Source organism: Struthio camelus, chromosome 24, assembly GCF_040807025.1.
Source record: "Struthio camelus isolate bStrCam1 chromosome 24, bStrCam1.hap1, whole genome shotgun sequence".
Lineage (NCBI taxonomy): Eukaryota > Metazoa > Chordata > Aves > Struthioniformes > Struthionidae > Struthio > Struthio camelus.
Window position 1 is genome coordinate 3,186,603 of NC_090965.1, and position 19,165 is coordinate 3,205,767.

Genomic DNA, 19,165 nt, shown 5'->3' on the forward strand with positions numbered 1-19,165 from the left:
TGGGGCTGGACTGGGGGGCACCAGGGTGGGCTGGGGGGCACTGTGGCTGACTGGGGGGCCACAGGCCAGGGCCGTGGGGCACCAGGGGCCGGTTGGGGGGCAGCGGGCCGGCCGTGGGGCACTGCGCTACACAGCGCCAGGGCCGGCTGCGAACTCGGAGGGAAACGGCGCGGGGGACGGGACGGGACGGGACGGGACCGGACCGGACCGGACCGGACCGGACCGGACCGGACCGGGCCCTTTGTCTGCGGCCGCGGGCGGGCGCTGCCCCTTTAAGGTCGGCTGGCACGCGCCGCCGGGGGCGGGGCTGCCGCGCCTGCCCCGCCCCGCCTCGCCCCGCCCCGCCCCGCCCCGCCGCGGAGGGGCCGCGCCGCGGGCAGCATGTTGCGGGCCGGGAGGCCGCGCCGCGCCCCGCGCCTCGCCGCCAGGTAGGGGGGCGCCGGGCCGGGGCCGGGCCGGGCCGGGCCGGGCCGGGCCGGGCCTCCGCTGGGGGGACTGGGCCGGGCCGGGCCGGGTCGGGCGCGCCGCGGCTCGGGCGGGCGCCGGGCGCATTGCGGGCGGGCGGCTCCCGGTGCCGGCTCGGCGGCGGCAGCAGCAGCAGCGGCGGCGGCGGCCCGGTGCGCGGGGCCCGGCAGACAAAGCCCCGCGCCCCCGGGGAGCCCGGCGCGGCCGGCGCTTTGTCTCGGCGGCGGCGCGCGGGGGCCCGGCGGGTGCCGCGGTCCGCACCCCGGCGCGGCCCCCCCGCCCCCCCCCCCCGCGCCCTCCCGCAGGGCAGCGGGAGGTGTCGCCGCGCTGTGAGCCGCGGGCTGAGCCCCCGGGGGAGCCGAGCGGCCCGGAGCCGCTTTCCCTCGGCTGCGTGCGAGGGCCGGGCGCGCTCGGTGCCCTCGGGCTGGGCTTAACGCGGTGCCGCCTGAAGGTGACTCGCTGCTTTCGGCCCGTCTAAGATGGAGGGGCTGGAGCACAAAGCAGCAGTTGGGTTTTGATCCCGGGAGCGGGATGCCCGAGGGGCCCGGGCCGCGGCGTGGGCAGGCGCGTGGCGCTGGCCCGCTCTGTCCCCGCGCCCGGCCTCGTCCCTCCGTCGGGCAGCAGCTCTCCCCGGGGCGCTGCAGCTTGGCTGCTGCCCTTCTGGGGTTTGAGGGGGCGGTCGGATGGCTTTGACCAGTGGGAACCACCCCCCCCCCCCCAAAATCTCTCTTGGCGCCTCTCTGCGCTCTGCCAGGCAGCAGGAGCGGTCGTGTGTGCACCGAGGGGCTGTCGGTGCCGCAGCACAGCCCGAGTCGAGGCTTTCCTTGCTGCTTCGGGGTGGGCCCGTGCCTGGGTGCAACTCAGGAGAGCTGGTGCTGGGGGCGGGGGGTCCCCCGCGTTCCCACTGTGCACCCCGTAACGGAGCTGGCGGTGCCGGGGGGTGGGCGGCTGGCTACCGGGGCAGTGCCCCGTGCCCTGCTGGGAAGGCCTGGGCTGGGCTCCGGCATGCCGAGCCCATCTCCACCCCAAAGCTTCGTATCCTCTGCAGGACCTGCATGGGGGTCAGCCCCCAGCGTCCCCCGATGCTGCAGGGAGGCAGGCGGCAGCGCGGGGTGGGACTGGAGGGCGCTGGGTGGGTTACTCCTGCCCAGGAGCAGCCAAGAGCGTGGCTGTGGCCGGTAGCCCTAAGCAAGAGCACCTTTGGGTGTCCGCGTGCAACTTTGCAAAGAGACCGGGCTCGTGGCGGGGTGGTGAGCGCTCTGGGGGAGTTGCATGCCAGGAGGTGGGGTACGCGGGCGTTGTTTGCAAGGCGACTGCACCCAGACTCGGAGCCGCGCGGCTCCCAGCCCGGAGCCGTCCTGTTCTCGCTGTGCCCACGCTCTTGCCTTCGCTGGCAGGGGCTCCGGCCGCCCGCGCACAGGCACCCGCGCGCCCCTCCTGCCTCCTCGCCACCCGGCCAAGCTCCACACACTCGGCTCTTTGACGCTCTGCTCCCTGCCAAGTCGTCCTGGGCGGACGTGCCGGTGTGTCCAGCTTCCCGGGGCCTCTCAATCCCTGCTTTTAACTCCCAGCCTTCGCTGTGGCGAGCTGTGTTTTTCCTCCCGCGAGATGGTTCCCGGGGGCTCACTCTGGGTGCGTGGTGCTTCCTTCTCCCTGTTCTACGTAGGGCTGCTAAGGAGGTCCATCGCATGGCGATTTAGCCCACGATGCTGTGTCCGTTTCGCCAGGGACTCTCCGAACACCTGGAGCTTGTTGCTGCCCTGTGGGGAAGGTCTGTGTGTGGGGCTGGCAAGGCCCTCGGGGTCAGCCCTGTGGGTCTGCAAAACCCAAACTGGTGGGGACGGAGAGGCCCAGAGCCCTGCTCGATCGCAGCCGTATGCCTGCGGGAAGCAGCTCTGCGCAGGTCCTGCCTTGCTCTATGCAGCGCTGCTGCAAGGATGCTGCTGGGAATAGCGACCTCGGGATGCTGATGTGCGAAAGGGGAGAGGAGCTTTGGTTCGTGCTCTGGGATGGGGAATTCTGGCCTGGCAAGAAGTCACCTGGAGCAGGAACTGGGAATGGGAAGACCTCGGTAACGGGAGATCTGCGGAGCGGGGCAGCCCTGCGGTGCTTCCCAGGCACATGGTTGTAACTAAATCCCTTCCTAGGAAGCAGTGTGTGGGGGGCTGCCCCAAAAGCTCACTCAAAAGCAGTGATGAAGGGTGGCTGCATCTCCTTCTGGGTGGCCCTGCTCCTGGAGAGCTTTCTCGTGCCACGAGCCCGGTGGTGGCCACTGGGCTACCAGCCTTGTACTGCGGGGAGAGGGAGTTTGACTGCAGAGAGGGAGGTTTGGAGGTGGCATGAACGCCCAGGGGACCTGTCAGCAAAGAGGGAACTGGGTGCTAGGGCTGTGCCGATGGGTCACAGAGAGCAGGGATGTGCCCTGATCTGGGGTAGCGACGGCCCTCCTGGCTGCGTGCGTGGGCATCGGTGGGCATGGGCACATAGGACACGTGCGTGTTTGCGCAGAGAGGTGTGTTTGCAGGCGAGAAAGCGGCGGGGTGAGGGATGACGATCCTCGGCAGTATTTTGCCACTCTGCAGAGCTGCTGTGACCGTTCTGGCTTTGGCCGGTACCTCTTATTTGGAAAAAGCAGAGGATATGGGGCTGTTTGGAGGGTCGTGTAGGGCGCACAAGTGGGAAAGGCAGCTCTGGGGCTGCCTCTGGCTGTTTGGGGAGCTGCGCTGCCCTGCGTTTGCTGCTCCCAGCCTGGTTCCCCCTGCGCTTTCTGTTGTTTCCAACTCAGTGTCTCCCAGCACCCGTTAATTCCTGGCAAAACTCGCTGCTGAGAAACGCAGCCTCCTCTTTGCCGCAAATCCCTCCTTCCACGGGGTTCATCCCCCCCCCCCCGTGCCGCTGGCCAGAGCGGGCCGGCCAAGCCACAGACATGAGCCCAGCAGGGAGCTGACTCCCCTCTCCAGCGCGCGGCTGGCGTGGGGCAGGGCTGGGAGCCAGGGACCGCGCGTGCCGGGGCGGAGGAGGGGAGGGTCCCGTGCTCAGCCCCGGCCAGCGCTGAGGAGTGGCGGTATTGCAGCGCAGAGCCCTCGTCCTCCTCGCAGCCGCTCGCCTCTGCCCTGCCATGCTCTCGCCTTGGTGAAATGCAGCTCTTCCACTCGGTGCGAGGACTTTGCGGCTACTTCTCCCCATGCTTGGTGGGATTGGCACCGAGAGGCCCAGGGCTCCTCGCCACGCTCCTGCTGTCCTCCTCGCTGCCTCCTTTGGGCCTGTTGTCCCCTCAGAGGGGCCGGGGGCTGCCCCGGATCCTGACTACCAAAGGAGTTAGGCACCTCTGCCAAGTCAGCAAGGAAACAGCGGTGATGGTGGCCGGCCGGCACTCGTGCCCTGGCTCCTGCCAGCACCCGGGTTTAGGGAGTTGAACTGGGCCTTGATAGTCGTGCTCAGTGGGCATACCCGTGCCTGCCCATGGGGCTGCTCCACGGCCGCGGAGGAGGCCAAGCTGTGGTGGCCCCATCCCTGTCGCCCCACCCCTGGCGGAAGCAGCTGCAAGAATCTCCTCCTCCACTGATGTCAGGGAATGGGACCGCGTTCCTCCAGCTCTGCTCCGATCTCTTCTGCTGCTACTCGTCCTTCGTGTCCCCTTCCTCAGCCCCAGCCCATCGAGACCCCCCTCAGGGGCTGTCAGGGCCTCACTGACCTACTCAGGCGCTGACCTGAAAGGGGCCGTGTTCATCCCACTGGAAGACGCTCCGCGCCCGTCTGTGCCGAGTCACCCGAGGCGCAGCCCGGAGCGGGACAGACCCGTGGGGCAAACAGGCAGCTGCCGCCCAGCGCGCTGCTGACTGACGGCCCTGGAGATGGGCTTTCGCATGGTCCGCTGAGCCCACCGTGTGGAGTAGCTGCCCCGGCATGGCGGAGCGGCCCTCCTCTGCAGCCTCTTGCACCCCGGGGAGCACCCGGGCCACGTCCTGCCAAGGGGTCTGACTCTCTCAAAGGTCTCCTACGTAGGCTGCGTTTCCAGGAGCTGCTCATCCCCTGGATGTGGCCAGCATGTGTCTCCATGAGCCGGAGGGATGCCAAAAAATGGGATGCTGCTGCGTGTTGGAGAGGGAGTGCAGCAGTGCGGGGTGGGAGCCGCCCGAGGGAGGGTGGAGGCCCGGGACGGTGGCCGAGGGAAGGCTGGTTTGTTGGCTCCGGCCATTCCCTGCCCTTTTTGTGAAACCTCCTGGCCTCTGTGGAGGGAGCTCAGCGGCTGCCCTGTTTATTTGGCCTCCGTGCTAGGAAATGAGCTGCTCTCGAGCCATCGACCGAGCCTCCCGATCAGCCCTGGGTCCCTCTTTCTGCTCCGTGGAGGCCTCTGGGCTGGCAGTGCTGTGCTGCCTGCACCCCTGTCCCGTGGTGGCCTGGCTCGATGGGACATGTGGGTCTGGCTGGCCAACACTGCTGTCCAGCCCTGACCATGGGGCCCTGCGGCAGCCTGGCCTGGCCGTTCCCCCGAGGCCTGGCACCCCGGGTGCTCTAGTGGAGGAGTTGCAGGGTCAGGCTGGAAGTCTGCGCCAGGCTGGGATGGAGCCAGTGTCAGCTGCCAGGCGTCGGCTCCTTGCCACGTCCCTGCAGCGGGTGCTAACCGGAGCAGAGGCTTGCGCCCAGGGCTGCCACTTAGGGCTGGATTAAGTCCATCGGGTGCTGTCGGGCCGGCAGAGAAATGCTGGTGGGTGGCAGGATGCGCCTGCGCCCCTGGAGAAGGGCTGGCAGAGCCGCTGTCCCCCGGTGTGGGATGAGCGTGGGCCTGGCGGTGGTGGCGAGGAGGTCTCACCCTGGCTCTCCCCTTGCAGCTGGGATGAGAGCAGCTCCATCAGCAGCGGCCTCAGCGATGCCTCCGACAACCTCAGCTCGGAGGAGTTCAACGCCAGCTCCTCGCTCAACTCTCTGCCCTCCACCCCTACAGCGTCGCGGAGGAACTCGGCCATAGCGGTAGGTGCCTACATCGCCCTGCCAGGCCCACCTGGCTATGGACCTCGACACCCTTTGTCCAGCAGATCCTGGTGCTCCTTCCTTTTACGTGAAGGAGAGGGTGGAGGTTAGAGGGTTGTCTGCCTTCCCTTCCCATCCTGGTGATACGGGGTGCTGCATGGGGAGAACAAGGCACAGCCCAGGCCAGAGTGCGATGATTCAGTAGAGCTGGGAGCACCCTTGGGTGTCCAGTGTCTTCCTTTTCCCTGCTGGGTGTGGAGCCCTTTGAGGTTGAGACCAGGAGCATCCCTGACTCCGGTCTGCCCACAGCTGCGCACGGACTCGGAGAAGCGCTCGCTAGCGGAGAGCGGGCTGAGCTGGTACGGGGAGGCGGAGGACAAGGCCCCCAAGAAGCTGGATTACGACAGCAGCAGCCTCAAGATGGAGCACGGCTCCTCCAAGTGGCGGCGGGAGCCCTCAGAGAGCTGCGAGGAGGCGCCGAAGGGCGGCGAGCTGAAGAAGCCCGTTAGCCTGGGCACCCCGGGGTCCCTCAAGAAGGGCAAGACCCCTCCGGTGGCGGTGACCTCCCCCATCACCCACACAGCCCAGAGCACCCTCAAAGTGGCAGGTGAGGCTGGATTTGGGGAGGGTCTCCCCTGACAGGGGAAGGTTTTGGTGTCTTCACGTGCCTGCTCCAGGTAGGTTGGCCATGGAGACAGCCATGGGGACCCATGGATGTGCTCGGACCCATGTGGGTCGGAGCAAGGGGTGCTTGGGTGGCCTTTGGCATCCCTGGGGCAGAGTTGTAGGATGGGCACTCACTGCCCTGTGGCTGCTTGCTGCCTCGATGCTCCTGTAGGCCCCCAGACCTGCACCTGTCTTGCTGGGGCCAGCAGTGTCGAGCCCCCTCAGTCACCCCAGGGCATCTCAGTGGTGCTGGGTGCATCTGCATGGCCAACCAAATCACACCAACGCATGCCTTTGCCTTAAATGGGATCAGCTATACCTTTGGTGGCCCCCTGGCCAAGCTCTGCTTCCCCAGGGCTGTGTCTGCCCCTAGCACAGCGCCGAGGAGACGTGGCTGTGGGGCTGGGATCTTGGCTTTGTCCTGCCCTGACACCCAGGGCAGTGGGCATGGTCCTCCACCATATCTCCTCTTCTCCATCGCTGCTGTCAGATCTGGGCTAGTTTGGACCCACATGTCCCCAAAGCCTCCCCCCTGCTCCCGGGACCCTAACCCTGCCTTCTCTGCCTGCCAGGCAAGCCTGAGACCAAAGCCACTGACAAGAGCAAGCTGTCTGTGAAGAATACAGGCCTGCAGCGTTCCTCCTCCGATGCTGGCCGCGATCGCGTTGCTGATGCCAAGAAGCCACCCTCGGGCCTTACGCGCCCCTCTGCCTCCAGCTCCTTCGGCTATAAGAAACCAACTCCCACCACTGGCACTGCCACTGTCATGCAAGCTGGGGGCTCGGCCACCCTGGGCAAGATCCAGAAGAGCTCTGGCATCCCTGTCAAGCCAGTCAGCGGGAGAAAAACAAGCCTGGATGTCTCCAACGCGGCTGAGCCCGGCTTTCTGGCCCCAGGGGCTCGTTCCAACATCCAGTACCGGAGCCTGCCCCGGCCGGCCAAGTCGAGCTCCATGAGCGTGACGGGCGGTCGCGGTGCGAACCGCCCCGTCAGCAGCAGCATCGATCCCAGCCTGCTCAGCACCAAGCAGGGCAGCATCTCGGTATCGCGGCTCAAGGAGCCGTCCAAGATCGGCGCGGGCCGCGGCACGCCGGCCCCTGTGAACCAGACGGACCGCGAGAAGGAGAAGGCCAAGGCTAAGGCTGTGGCGCTCGACTCGGAGTGCGTGACACTGAAGAGCATCGGCTCGCCCGAGAGCACCCCGAAGGCCCAGGCCAACCTCCCCCCGGCGGCTAAGGTGGCCGAGCTGCCCCCAACGCCGCTCAGGTATGACCCCCTCCGCCTCCGAGGACAGCGGGTGCCTGGTGCAGCCGTACCCAGCGCCAGGTTGTGCCCAACACCCACGTCTTTCCTGCCGCCGATAACTCTTTTTTTTTTTCCCCTCCCCCCAGAGCGGCTGCCAAGACCTATGTGAAGCCTCCCTCGCTGGCCAACTTGGACAAGGTCAACTCAAACAGCCTGGACTTGCCCTCCTCCAGCGAGCTGCACCCCCCGCACACTGCCAAGCTCCAGGACCTGCACCCAGCCGGCGGGCACCTCACACCCTGCTTCAGTCCCAGTCCTGCCCCCATCCTCAACATCAACTCAGCCAGCTTCTCCCAGGGCCTGGAGCTCATGGGCGGCTTCAGCGTCCCCAAGGAGGGCAGGATGTACCCCAAGCTGTCAGGCCTGCACCGCAGCATGGAGTCCCTACAGATGCCCATGAGCCTGCCCAGTGCCTTTTCAGGGGGCAGCACTCCTGCCCCTGCCCCTGCTGCTGCCCCCCCTGCCAGCACGGAGGAAGAGGAGGAGGCTGGTGAGCTGGGCTGGAGCGGGAGCCCCCGGCTTGCACATCTGGACAGGTACGGCTGCAGGGTGGGCAGTGGGCTGCCAGGGCACGGCACTTCCATGGGCTGAGCTCCCTCCAGCCATCCTGCTGCGGCCTTGGCCTGCCTCGGAGGCTCTTGTTTTGCTGTTTTGGGGGAAAAGCCATCTTTCGCGTCCCCCCGACTCATGGCATGGCCCTGAGGATGCTGCCCTGTGGCACCTTCCCTCCCTCTGTGCAGGGATGTGACTGGTCTTTTCTCTTCCCTTCCAGCACCAATCGCGACAGGAACACGCTGCCCAAGAAAGGGCTGAGGTAAAAGAGCCAAAATCCTGGGGTCAGCCAGGATGCTGCTGGAGAAGGGGGCGGATGCCTGGAGCTTTCCTGCCACCCGCACCCGGAGCATGGGGCTGGCAGTGCCCTCCATGCCGGGGAAGCTGAGCAGGCGTGCGGGAGGCCCGGGATGGGACGTGCCAGCGGGCAGAAGCCGGAACAGTGTCCCGTGCTGCCTCACTGTGCCTGTTTCTCCTCTGCACCTAGGTACCAGCTCCACTCCCAGGAGGAGGCCAAGGAGCGGCGCCATTCCCACACCATCGGTGGGCTCCCTGAATCGGATGACCAGCCAGAGCTGCCCTCGCCCCCTGCCCTCTCCATGGCGCTGGTTGGGAAGGGCCCGCTTACCAGCATCGGTCAGTGCCCTCCTCCTTGACCCAGCTTACACCAACCTAGCGTGTCCCACCTGCCCCCCATACACCCTGGCTTGCCGCGGGGCACCGGAGAGCAGTGCCAGGGGCCTGGCCCGAGCCTCGTGCAGCCTTTGGGTTGATGGCCAGCAGCAGGCTAGTAACAGGACCCGCAACTAATTGCTCATGCTGTTGTGAGCATTGGTTTTCTCTGCGCCTTGACACCCCCAGCGGCCCTGACACTTGCTGTCTCATGTCTTTGGCCCCGTCAAGGGGCTGGGTTGCAGCTCAGGGCCCCAGGGACATGCATCATCTCTGCTTTGGGCCGTCTGATCCATCCTCTTGGCTCTGTCCTGGTCTCCTTGCTCCTCTAAGGGTGCCTGTGGCCGAGGCCAGGCTGAGCCAGACATGACTCCTACCTGCTCTTGTTGGGACCTACATGTTCCCGGAGGGTTTGGGGGTTGCAGGCAGTGAAGTTGGGGCTGTTGGTTGGGGACGGTGAGAGATGGACCCAGAGATGATGGGCTCCAGCACAGTTGTGCCTGCTTTATTGCAAGGTGATGTATTTATTTCTCAGCTCTGTGTTCACCGTGAGACATTGCCTCAGGTGCTGGGGTCTAGGCCCTTTGGGCATAAATCTGCACTTTAGCTTTCCTCCAGTCCCCCTGCTTTGGGACCACGATCCCTGCTTCCTCTCCCCCTCCCGGCTCCTATGGATCACTCCTGCCCTGGCTTCCCTGACCCCGGTCGCTGGGCCCGCTCAGGAGCCGGAGTGACTCTGACCTTGCCTCTCCCTTGCTTCCTCCTTGCAGTGAGCCCCACTGCTGCCACCACCCCGCGGATCACCCGCTCCAACAGCATCCCCACCCACGACTCCACCTTTGAGCTGTACAGCACATCCCAGATGGGCAGCACCCTCTCCCTTGCAGACAAGCCCAAGGGCATGATCCGCTCGGGCTCGTTCCGGGACCCTGTGGATGACGGTGAGAGTGTGTTGTGCTCCTGACTAGGGTGAAGGGGTCTCCGCAGGAGTCGGGGCGGGGAGTGGCATGTCTTCCTGGACCCTTGCCCCTTTGTTGGGATGCTTCTGATGGCTGGGGTGATAAGTGCAGCCCTCAGCATCGGTGCGTGGGGAAGCCAGCCTGGAGGAGTTAAGTGCAGAGCTCCACCAGCTCTGACCCACACAGGTGCCTCGTGGGGCAGGTTTGTTTAAGCCCTGTGAGGTGGGTGTGTGGCAGTGCCCAGCCTCCCTGTGTTGGCATCAGGGAGGGGGGGAATCCAGGGCAGCCAGGGAGGGTAGCAGAGCCCCCAGGCTCAGCCAGAGAGGAGGGTGCAGACAGAGGATGCTCCTGTGCTGTACCGCAAGTGATGGTACCAGCGAGTGACCGGGCAGTGTACGGGGAGTTCGCTGGTCAAGTGCCAAGAAACTGGCAGTGCTGTGCAGCCGCGGTCCCTCCCTCGGCCTCTCCCCAGATCGCCAGCTTCCCGCACAGCCCCTCTGCCAGGCGGTCCTTGCCCTGCTGCGATGCCCTGCGCAGTCACCCCGTGGGGAGTGCTGCCGTCCCCCCTGCCGGGGGCAGCCTGACGCAGCCCTTTTTACTCTGTTGCAGTTCACGGATCGGTGCTGTCCCTGGCGTCGAGCGCTTCCTCCACCTATTCCTCCGTAAGAGCCACCTCCGGGCAGGATGCCCTGTGGGGCTGCAGAGCCTTGTGCATGGCTGTGGGCCTTGGTGGGGGGGGGAGGGGATCTGAGCAGGAAAAGAGGGGCTGAGTGGTGTGGGGGGCTCTGTGCATGCCTCTGCCTCGGGCTGAGCCTGTCCGCGCCTTGCTGCCCTCCTGACTGCCCGCCTCTGTCTGTCTCTCTCTCTTTGCCCTTGCACTGCCAGGCTGAGGAGAAGATGCAGTCTGAGGTGAGCCCGCGCCCTCCGCTTGCTGCCTGGCCCCGCTGCCCCTGCCGCCGTGGTGAGGGCGAGTGCCTGGCCCCTCTCACTCCCTCTATTCTTTCTCCGCAGCAAATCCGCAAGCTGCGCCGTGAGCTGGAGTCCTCGCAGGAGAAGGTGGCCACCCTGACGTCCCAGCTGTCGGCTAACGTGAGTCCCTGTGGGAGTTGGCCTGGCCCTGCGTCCCTGCCTCCTGGTCCCATGCAGTCTGTTTGGTGCCTGATGTGGGACAGGCCCCTTTGCGTCCCTGCGGCACGTGGGGCTGGCACTTGCCTGCACCCTTGAGCTGCACCCACAGGAGCCTCCCTCTCCCTCGGGGACCCCCACCCCATGAGCCCCCCTGCAGTGGTCCCTGCTCTGGACTCAGGGCTCAATGTTGGGGCCACAGAATGGAGGGACATCATCCTGCAGAGCTTTCTAGGTAGATCCCACCTCCCTGCCCAGCTTGGGCCCGCGCTGTCCCTGTGGTCAGCCCCTACCTTGGCACTCAGCACCTTTTCTTGCACCAGTTTCTGTCCTCTACCACTGGTCTATCCTCAGCCTTCTGTATCCCAGGCCTAGTAGTTCCAAGGGTCTTGGCAAAGCCACCTAGCAGTGGGTGCTCCCCCAACACCGAGTGCTCTCCTGGCAGTGGGTGCTCACCCACCTCTTTGTCTCTCCCAGGCGAACCTGGTTGCAGCTTTCGAGCAGAGCCTGGTGAGCATGACATCCCGCCTGCGGCACCTGGCCGAGACTGCCGAGGAGAAGGTGGGTGCTGCAGGAGGCCCTGGGTGGGCACCAGAGTGGCACTGGCGGTGCAGAGATCCCCTGTCCTTATGGGAGGGTGGTCAAGGGGCTGGGGGATCGGCCAGGTCTGCACTCCTGCACCTAGGGGTGAATCTGTCGTGGCGCTGCCCACCCCGAGGGTGCCCTCGGGACCTTGTGCCGTGGCCCCTGTCCTGGCAGGATGCACTCCATGGCTTCCGGCTCCATCTCCCCAGGACACGGAGCTGCTGGACCTGCGGGAGACCATCGACTTCCTGAAGAAGAAGAATTCGGAGGCCCAAGCTGTGATCCAGGGGGCCCTGAATGGCACTGACATCACGCCCAAAGGTGAGGCCTGGCACCGCAGCCTGTCTGCCCAGCCCGCAGTGCCACAGTGTGCGCCAGGCGCCAGAGAATGGGCCTCGCTATGGGGCTCCCTCCCTGCTGGTACAGGCCCCCAGGGCAGAAGTCCACTCATGCAGGAGGCAGAGTCCGCCAGGCAGCAGCTCTTCCCCACCTGGGACCCCTGAGCATCCGAAAGCCAGGGCAAAACAATCTGACAGCCAGGGCTCTCATTGTGGGTGGTCTCAGCTCTGATGCATGAAGGGAGTGGGATGGTTGTCCTCCCTGGGACACCTCCCCACCGGGCCCTTGGCCAACAGCCCGTTGTTGGCTGCTGATCTTGGCTTTATTCCCACGAATGCTATTTCTAGCCCAAAAACTGATGCAAGTTTGGCAGGGAGGTGGCCTGGAACAAGAGCTGAGCATGGTGTGCTCTGTGCAACTCCTGAAGGTTTGGGTTCATTGCCCCAAATAGCAGCACCCATGTAGTCCCTGAGCCCTGGGTCATCTTTCAGGGCAGCTCTGAGAGCAGAGAAGGTATTTGGATGGGTCAGAGGGAGCAGGGAGCCTTCGGGGAGGAGGAAAGCATTGTAGTGGTCACTGAGCAGTCTGGGAGGAGTGCACAGGTGGCTCCAGCGCTGGGGCAGATGGACTGACCTTTTTTTTCCTGGTCTCTCTTGCTCTCTGGCTTCTGTTGCTGGCCCCAGAGCTGCGCATCAAGCGGCAAAACTCCTCTGACAGCATCTCCAGCCTCAACAGCATCACCAGCCACTCCAGCATTGGCAGCAGCAAGGACGCTGATGCCAAGAAGAAGAAGAAAAAGAGCTGGGTGGGTTGGATAGGGTGCTGGCAGGAGGAGTGGGGCTGGGGGAGCTGCTGGCGGGGTCTGGCTAGGGTCAGCCCCGCGAGCCAGCCGCTCTCTTACCCGTCTTGGCATCGTGGTGTCTGTGCCCTCTGTCCCCTAGAGGCAGCACTGATGAGGTAGCCACCATGGTTTTGCTGTTTGGGGTCAGCCCTGGGGCTTCTCCAGCCCCTTTGGGAGTATTTCAGCCCTGATCCTGTATGTCTGGTCCCTCATCGTCTTGCCCACATTTCTCCCACCCCATGCTGGTCTAGCCATCCAGGGTGCTGGATGCAGGCTCCACAGTCACCTCGGCTAGCCAGCCACTTCCCCACACCCAGGCAGCTCTGAGCTGGACGTGTGATTAAGTCTTGCTTTGTTTTGTTTCTCTCCCCCTATGCTGACCTCAACCCTTTTTTTCCAGGTGTATGAGGTAAGTCCTATGCCATCCCCTCCACCCCATGCTGCGCCCATGCAGGGCGCTTGCTCCATTTCCAGCGGGACAGCACTCATGCCACTAACCATCCCATCCATCCCACCGCTGCTAACCCCCAGCACGGGCCCCCCCGGGGCCCCATGCCAGGCCACGCACACCTTGGTGGCTCTGTGTTAAGGCCAAAACACCCAGGCATGTGGAGGGGCTGAACTGCCCCAGGGGAGCTTCGCTTCGCGGGGGTGTCTCAGAGCATGGAGCGCCTACCACAAAGCTTGTGATGTTGGCCTCCAAAATGGATGAACGGCCATGGTTTTGCAGAGGGACCCTGAGGGTTGCAGGCATGTATCCTGTGTGCTTTTTAAATTTGATGGGTTCAGGTGCTGCAGCTGGGGTGATGGTGGCTAGGACAGAGCCGCCAGGGCACTGGGCTGGCTGGCAGGGGGAGCACTGTGGTGGTAGGAAGGGCTCTGTGGATGAGGACTGTCCCGCAGATGGGGACTGTCCTGTTCTTGCTCCGGGAGTCTTTTGTGACTCCCTGTAGCCAGGATCCCAGGGGCAGTGGAAGAGACCCTGGCTCCAGGCCTGCTTGCCTGTGACAGTGGCACGGTGCTGCCCATCTCTGCTCGTTGCGGCTGTGTGTGAGGCATCAGGGTGCCCAGCGCAGACCTGTTCCTCATCCAGCCCCAGGGCCGCTCTGGAGAGCTGCAAGACCACGGGCTCCTGAGCCATGGCCTTGCGGGAGTCTGAGATGCTCCAATGTGGTGCCAGGGCCAGTGACAGGTCTGGAGTTGTTCTTTCCCCATCAGGACCCATGCAGGGCTTCCTTGCTCTTCAGCTGTCAGCAAAGTGTAACACCCACCTCGTTCTTTACACTGAAATGCAGCATTTTCCCCTTTTTGAGGGGACGCCTAGGCCTGCCTGCCCACTGCCTGCCAGGAGATGGGCTGGAGACGGGCTCCGTTTTCCTCCCGCCTCCCCTTGGAGTAGGCTCTGGCCCTGCAGGGCACATGTTGTGAGCCTGGGGCACCCCGGAGTTGCCTGTCCTGCTCCTGGAGGCTGGTGGTGTGTAAGCGGGATGCAGGCACGGTTTGGCCCCTGTGCAGCATCCGTCCACCCTCCCTGACCTCGGCACGCCGCTCACCTATCCGTCGCTATGTGTGTGCTGTGTGCATGCTGCATGCCTGGCCGCGATGCCGACCTGACCCACCCCCCCTCCTGCGGGGGGCTGGCCAGCTCCTTGCACCCTCCAGCAGGACCCTGCACCCAGAGAGGGGGTTGGAACTGAAATTGGTCCCTTGCACCCAGAGCTAGGTTCTGCGGTGACTGGGGCCCCTTGCAGCACGCTCTTCCCCCAAAGTGCTGCTTGTGGGGACAGCGACTCGGTGGGGGGGGAAACATGAGGTTGGACCCAGCCCTTCCCCATGGACTAAGGCACAGGGGTGGTCCCCAAACACCCCCAACATGTGGGTGCTGCGGGAGCCCCACAGGAACATGGGTTCTCCTCCGTGGGGATTGGTGCCATCCAGGCTGGGGCTGGGTCCAGAGGGTTGTGTGAAAGGCTACATGCCCCTGTACATTGGCAGAGCAGGGTCAGGCCAGTGCCTTCCCCAAGGCAGCGGTGGTGGTAGGGCTTGCTCTTGCTTTGGTGGTGGACATCATGTCACCGACCGTGGGTCGGACTGTCTGCTGGTCCTGGGCACTTGGGGGCTGCCCTCCTGCAAGGTGAGGCCATGCCAGACCTGTGATTGAAAGCCCCTGTGGGTTGGCTGTTCCTAATGAGGTTCTTCCTGTTTCCTGTAGCTGCGAAGCTCCTTCAACAAGGCCTTCAGCATCAAGAAGGGGCCCAAATCGGCCTCATCCTACTCGGACATTGAGGAGATCGCCACGCCGGACTCATCGGCCCCATCCTCCCCCAAGCTGCAGCATGGCTCAACAGAGACTGCCTCACCCTCCATCAAATCCTCCACGTCCTCCTCCGTGGGCATCGACACAGCTGAGTACGTGTGTCCAGGGCAGGTGGCATGGAGCAGGGAAGGCTGATCTCGGTGCCCGGCTCCACTCTGCAAGTGCTTATCCTGGCTTTGAGCAAGCTTTGATGTCTCCCTTGGCACAGGCTCTTCCAGGCTCACAACGAGGGGGAGCCAGAGAAGAAAGAGGTGTCGGAGCTGCGGTCGGAGCTATGGGAGAAGGAGATGAAGCTGACAGACATCCGCCTGGAGGCCCTGAACTCAGCCCATCAGCTGGAGCAGCTGCGGGAGACGATGCACAACATGCAGGTGAGGTCTGGGACCCTGAGCCACTGCCCGACCTTGGTCTTGTAGCCCCTGGCTGCAGCATGGACCCAGCGGTGCTGGGGTTGGAGGCTTTGGAGCCAAGAGTCCACCCTGGTGCAAGTTCCTTGGTGTCTGTGGTCTCTGGGCCCCACGCTGGGACACTGCTCACATCCGGTCCCCTTCTCTGGACTATAACTTGGTTTTTCCCCCAGCTGGAGGTGGATCTGCTGAAGGCCGAGAATGATCGGCTCAAAGTGGCTCCGGGACCCTCCTCAGTGCCAGGCTCCATACCTGGCCACGTCACGAGCACGTCGGCCGCCTCTTCGCCGCGGCGCTCACTGGGCCTCGCGCTAGGCCATGCCTTCAGCCCTAGCCTGGCAGACGCAGGTAAGGATAGTGGAGCAGCTGGTGTACAGGGAAGGGCTGAGGCACCAGCTTGCACGTGAGGGGCAATGTAGGAGCGCCCCTGGGAGGATTGGCTGCCTCACAGCAGGCCCTGCGGAGGGATGTCAGCTTGCCTGTGCCACGCAGAAAGTCTCCCTGTGGCCCAAACCCCTGGGAGGATGTATTTATGATGAGAACATGCTTCTGCTAGTCCAGAGATGGCTGCACATGGGGCCCTGTCATGCTGGTGGTGTCATGGTCGGCCATGGCAGGATCAGCTTAGGCTGGGCAGGGTCAGACCCTGTGACTCAGCTTGCTGTACTGGCACAGCCTGATTTTACTCTGTCCCCAGATGTGTCCCCTATGGATGCCGTCAGTGCTGGCACCCAGAAGGAAGAGCTGACGCTGAGGATCGTGGTGCGCATGCCGCCCCAGCACATTATCAAAGGGGTAAGTGTGGGTTGTATGGGGAGCCGTGGCCCTATATGAGGGGCAGAGAACACCTATCCAGGGCTGGATACGGTGCTCCAACCTTACACACCTCTGCCTTGGCCTCTAGGACCTCAAGCAGCAGGAATTTTTCCTGGGCTGGACCAAAGTGAGTGGGAAGATCGACTGGAAGATGCTGGATGAGGCTGTCTGCCAGGTCTTCAAGGTAGGAGCACAAGGACCCCTCTTTTGAGCGCCATCCTTTTTCCCTCCTCCTTCTACCTTCTCAGCCGTGCTTGGTGCTGCACAGCCAAGGTCCTTTCCAAGCCCTCCTGAAGTTGCTGAGCACCTTTTGCCTTCTGCCAGCCCTCAGGGCGTGGGGTACTGACAGTTCTGCCCTTCTCCATGTAGGATTATATCACCAAAATGGATCCTGCTTCCACCCTGGGGCTCAGCACTGAGTCTGTCTATGGCTACAGTATCAGCCACATCAAGCGGGTCCTGGACACGGAGCCGCCAGAGCTGCCGCTGTGCCGCCGGGGCCTGACCAGCATCGCTGTGACGCTCAAAGGTCAGTGTGGCCAAGAGGGCTCCATCGCTGTCCCGTCTTCCCCCTGTCCTGCCGTGGAGGGAGAGCAGGTCCCTCAGCCCTCCCATGCCTGCAGGCTTGAAGGAGAAGTGTGTGGACAGCCTGGTGTTCGAGACGCTCATCCCCAAGCCCATGATGCAACATTATATCAGCCTCCTGCTGAAGCACCGGCGGCTCATCCTCTCGGGACCCAGCGGCACTGGCAAGACCTACCTGACCAACCGCTTGGCCGAGTACCTGGTGGAGCGCTCAGGCCGGGACGTCACCGAGGGCATTGTCAGCACTTTCAACATGCACCAGCAGTCCTGCAAGGTGAGGGCACATGGGAGCCGGGGCTCTTCCCCTGGGTGCCAGTGCCACAGCACAGCCCCACGCGTGATGCCTGGCCCCACTCATTGCAGGACCTGCAGCTGTACCTCTCCAACCTGGCTAACCAGATCGACAGGGAAACAGGCACAGCAGACGTGCCACTGGTGATCCTCTTGGATGACCTCAGCGAGGCGGGCTCCATCAGCGAGCTTGTCAATGGTGCGCTCACCTGCAAGTACCACAAATGGTGAGTTACCTGGCCGTGTCCCCCTCTGGCATGGCCTCCTGGGTGTGCACGTGCTCCCGCTGGGCTCATGGGGACGGGGCTGCAGGGCTATGCGTGTCCGCTCTACTCAGGCCTGCTGCCATGGGTGGCCCTGATGCTCTGCGTGGATGGGGTGCAATGCAGGGTGCTCTTTCTCACGGATCCTGCCTCTCTCTCTCAGCCCCTACATCATCGGCACCACCAACCAGCCCGTGAAGATGACCCCAAACCACGGCCTCCACCTCAGCTTCAGGTGTGGATCAGACATCTCTGGCAGGGATGGGGAGCCTCCCCATGAGATTGGGAGGCCCAAGGGCCATCGTTCCTGCCCTAGGGCAGTCCTGAGGATCCATCCTGTGGATGGGGACCCTGATGAGGACAAAGCCCCAGGCCCTGTGGTCCCAGAGGGGTCAGACTCCTCGAGCCTGGGTACAGGGATGCTAGGAGGTTCCCCAAGGGTGTGAGGATTGTGGGAAAGGTGTTAGGGAGCAGGGCTGCTTTTGGGGAGAGACCCAGCTCTGAGCGCCCCACTTCATCCCCCAGGATGCTGACCTTCTCAAACAACGTGGAGCCAGCCAACGGCTTCCTGGTGCGCTACTTGCGGCGGAAGCTGCTCGAGTCGGACACAGACGTCAACGCCAACAAGGAGGAGCTGCTGCGTGTGCTGGACTGGGTGCCAAAGCTCTGGTACCACTTGCACACCTTCCTGGAGAAACACAGCACTTCTGACTTCCTCATCGGTACGGCTTGGCCGTGTACCTCCCTCCTCTATCTCACGCTGGTGGGAGGCCGTGGGAGGGACGTGGGACCAGGGTGAAATTTCCCCAAAGGAGCTTGGGGAGCCAGTGTGCTGCCAAGTGGGAGAGGCCCTCCAGCCCCACACGACAGAGAGCTGATGGGCAATTCACTGAGATACCAGGCCATTGCCTGGGTGTCATTTGTCCTCCTGTCCCATGGGACCCGTCGCTACGGTGTTGGCCGAAGTTGCCTCTCATTTTGGCACCCCTCGTTGGCCGCAGAGGACCTAGGTTTTCCCAGGCAGGTCTTCCTCAGCCTCCTCACAATCTAGGGGCATAGATGCATGTTGGGAGCCCTGTTTTTTGCTGGTACCCTGCTTTTTCTGCTCCTGTGTTTTGGGGAGAGGCTGTGCTGGACACTGCTCTTGGGACGTGGTCGAGCCCCAAGACTGGCAGTAGGGCTTGCCTGCGCTGACACTGGGCTGCTGCGGATTTGGGTGGCTGAAATAGGGGGACTGGGCTCCCATTTTTGCTTTCTGCCTTCTCTCTGCAGGTCCCTGCTTCTTCCTGTCCTGCCCCATCGGAATTGAGGATTTCCGGACCTGGTTCATCGACCTGTGGAATAACTCGATCATTCCCTACCTGCAGGAAGGGGCAAAAGATGGCCTCAAGGTACCTAGATGGGCTCACAGGGGCACAAACCAGGGCCCAACTCTGAGGGACATGCTGGTGCAGCAGTCCCATGGGATGGAGAGAGGGGAGGTGCTGGGACTGTGGGTGCCAGTGGCATCTCTGTCACTCCCTGTCCCGATCTGTATAGCGAGAGGTAGTGCCATGCCCAGGGCTTGGGCAGCATGAGGCCGAGCCCCAGCACGTGGTGAAGAACCACATGCAAGGCTGCTCCTTGCCTGCAGGTCCATGGGCAGAAAGCGGCCTGGGAGGACCCCGTGGAGTGGGTGCGGGACACCCTGCCCTGGCCATCAGCGCAGCAGGACCAGTCCAAGCTCTACCACCTGCCCCCACCCACCATCGGGCCCCACAGCACCGTTTCCCCCCCAGAGGAGCGCACCGTCAAAGACACGACACCCAGCTCCCTGGATGCGGACCCTCTGGTATGGCCATGCTGCGGGTTGCACTGGGCGCTACAAGAGGGGCTGGGTGGTGCTGGTTGTAGAGGATAGAGCAGAGTCAAGCTGTGCATCGTTTCCCAGGTTTTTTTTTTTGTTTAAGAAGCCAGATTTGGTGATGCAGAAACATTCCTCGCTCCTAGGAGGAGCGATAGGTGCA

General features: G+C 63.9%; 1 protein-coding gene across 6 annotated transcripts in view; it reads left to right on the forward strand.

Moving 5' to 3' along the window:
* NAV1 (neuron navigator 1) overlaps positions 1-19,165 on the forward strand; it is a 100,358-nt gene that overhangs the window by 76,664 nt on the left and 4,529 nt on the right. For 5 of the 6 annotated variants that reach the window (XM_068918538.1, XM_068918539.1, XM_068918541.1 and 2 more), the window contains 25 exons: positions 5,298-5,436; positions 5,746-6,043; positions 6,675-7,368; positions 7,494-7,943; positions 8,180-8,221; positions 8,447-8,595; positions 9,402-9,572; positions 10,200-10,252; positions 10,476-10,499; positions 10,602-10,679; positions 11,193-11,276; positions 11,510-11,621; positions 12,323-12,444; positions 14,693-14,889; positions 15,006-15,168; positions 15,378-15,552; positions 15,902-15,999; positions 16,109-16,204; positions 16,390-16,549; positions 16,644-16,879; positions 16,969-17,123; positions 17,323-17,394; positions 17,685-17,881; positions 18,432-18,550; positions 18,793-18,990. In XM_068918538.1, the coding sequence (XP_068774639.1) occupies positions 5,298-5,436; positions 5,746-6,043; positions 6,675-7,368; positions 7,494-7,943; positions 8,180-8,221; positions 8,447-8,595; positions 9,402-9,572; positions 10,200-10,252; positions 10,476-10,499; positions 10,602-10,679; positions 11,193-11,276; positions 11,510-11,621; positions 12,323-12,444; positions 14,693-14,889; positions 15,006-15,168; positions 15,378-15,552; positions 15,902-15,999; positions 16,109-16,204; positions 16,390-16,549; positions 16,644-16,879; positions 16,969-17,123; positions 17,323-17,394; positions 17,685-17,881; positions 18,432-18,550; positions 18,793-18,990 (4,282 nt within the window). The remainder of the gene's footprint in view (positions 1-5,297; positions 5,437-5,745; positions 6,044-6,674; positions 7,369-7,493; positions 7,944-8,179; positions 8,222-8,446; positions 8,596-9,401; positions 9,573-10,199; positions 10,253-10,475; positions 10,500-10,601; positions 10,680-11,192; positions 11,277-11,509; positions 11,622-12,322; positions 12,445-14,692; positions 14,890-15,005; positions 15,169-15,377; positions 15,553-15,901; positions 16,000-16,108; positions 16,205-16,389; positions 16,550-16,643; positions 16,880-16,968; positions 17,124-17,322; positions 17,395-17,684; positions 17,882-18,431; positions 18,551-18,792; positions 18,991-19,165) is intronic. The other variant, XM_068918540.1, reaches the window with a different exon arrangement.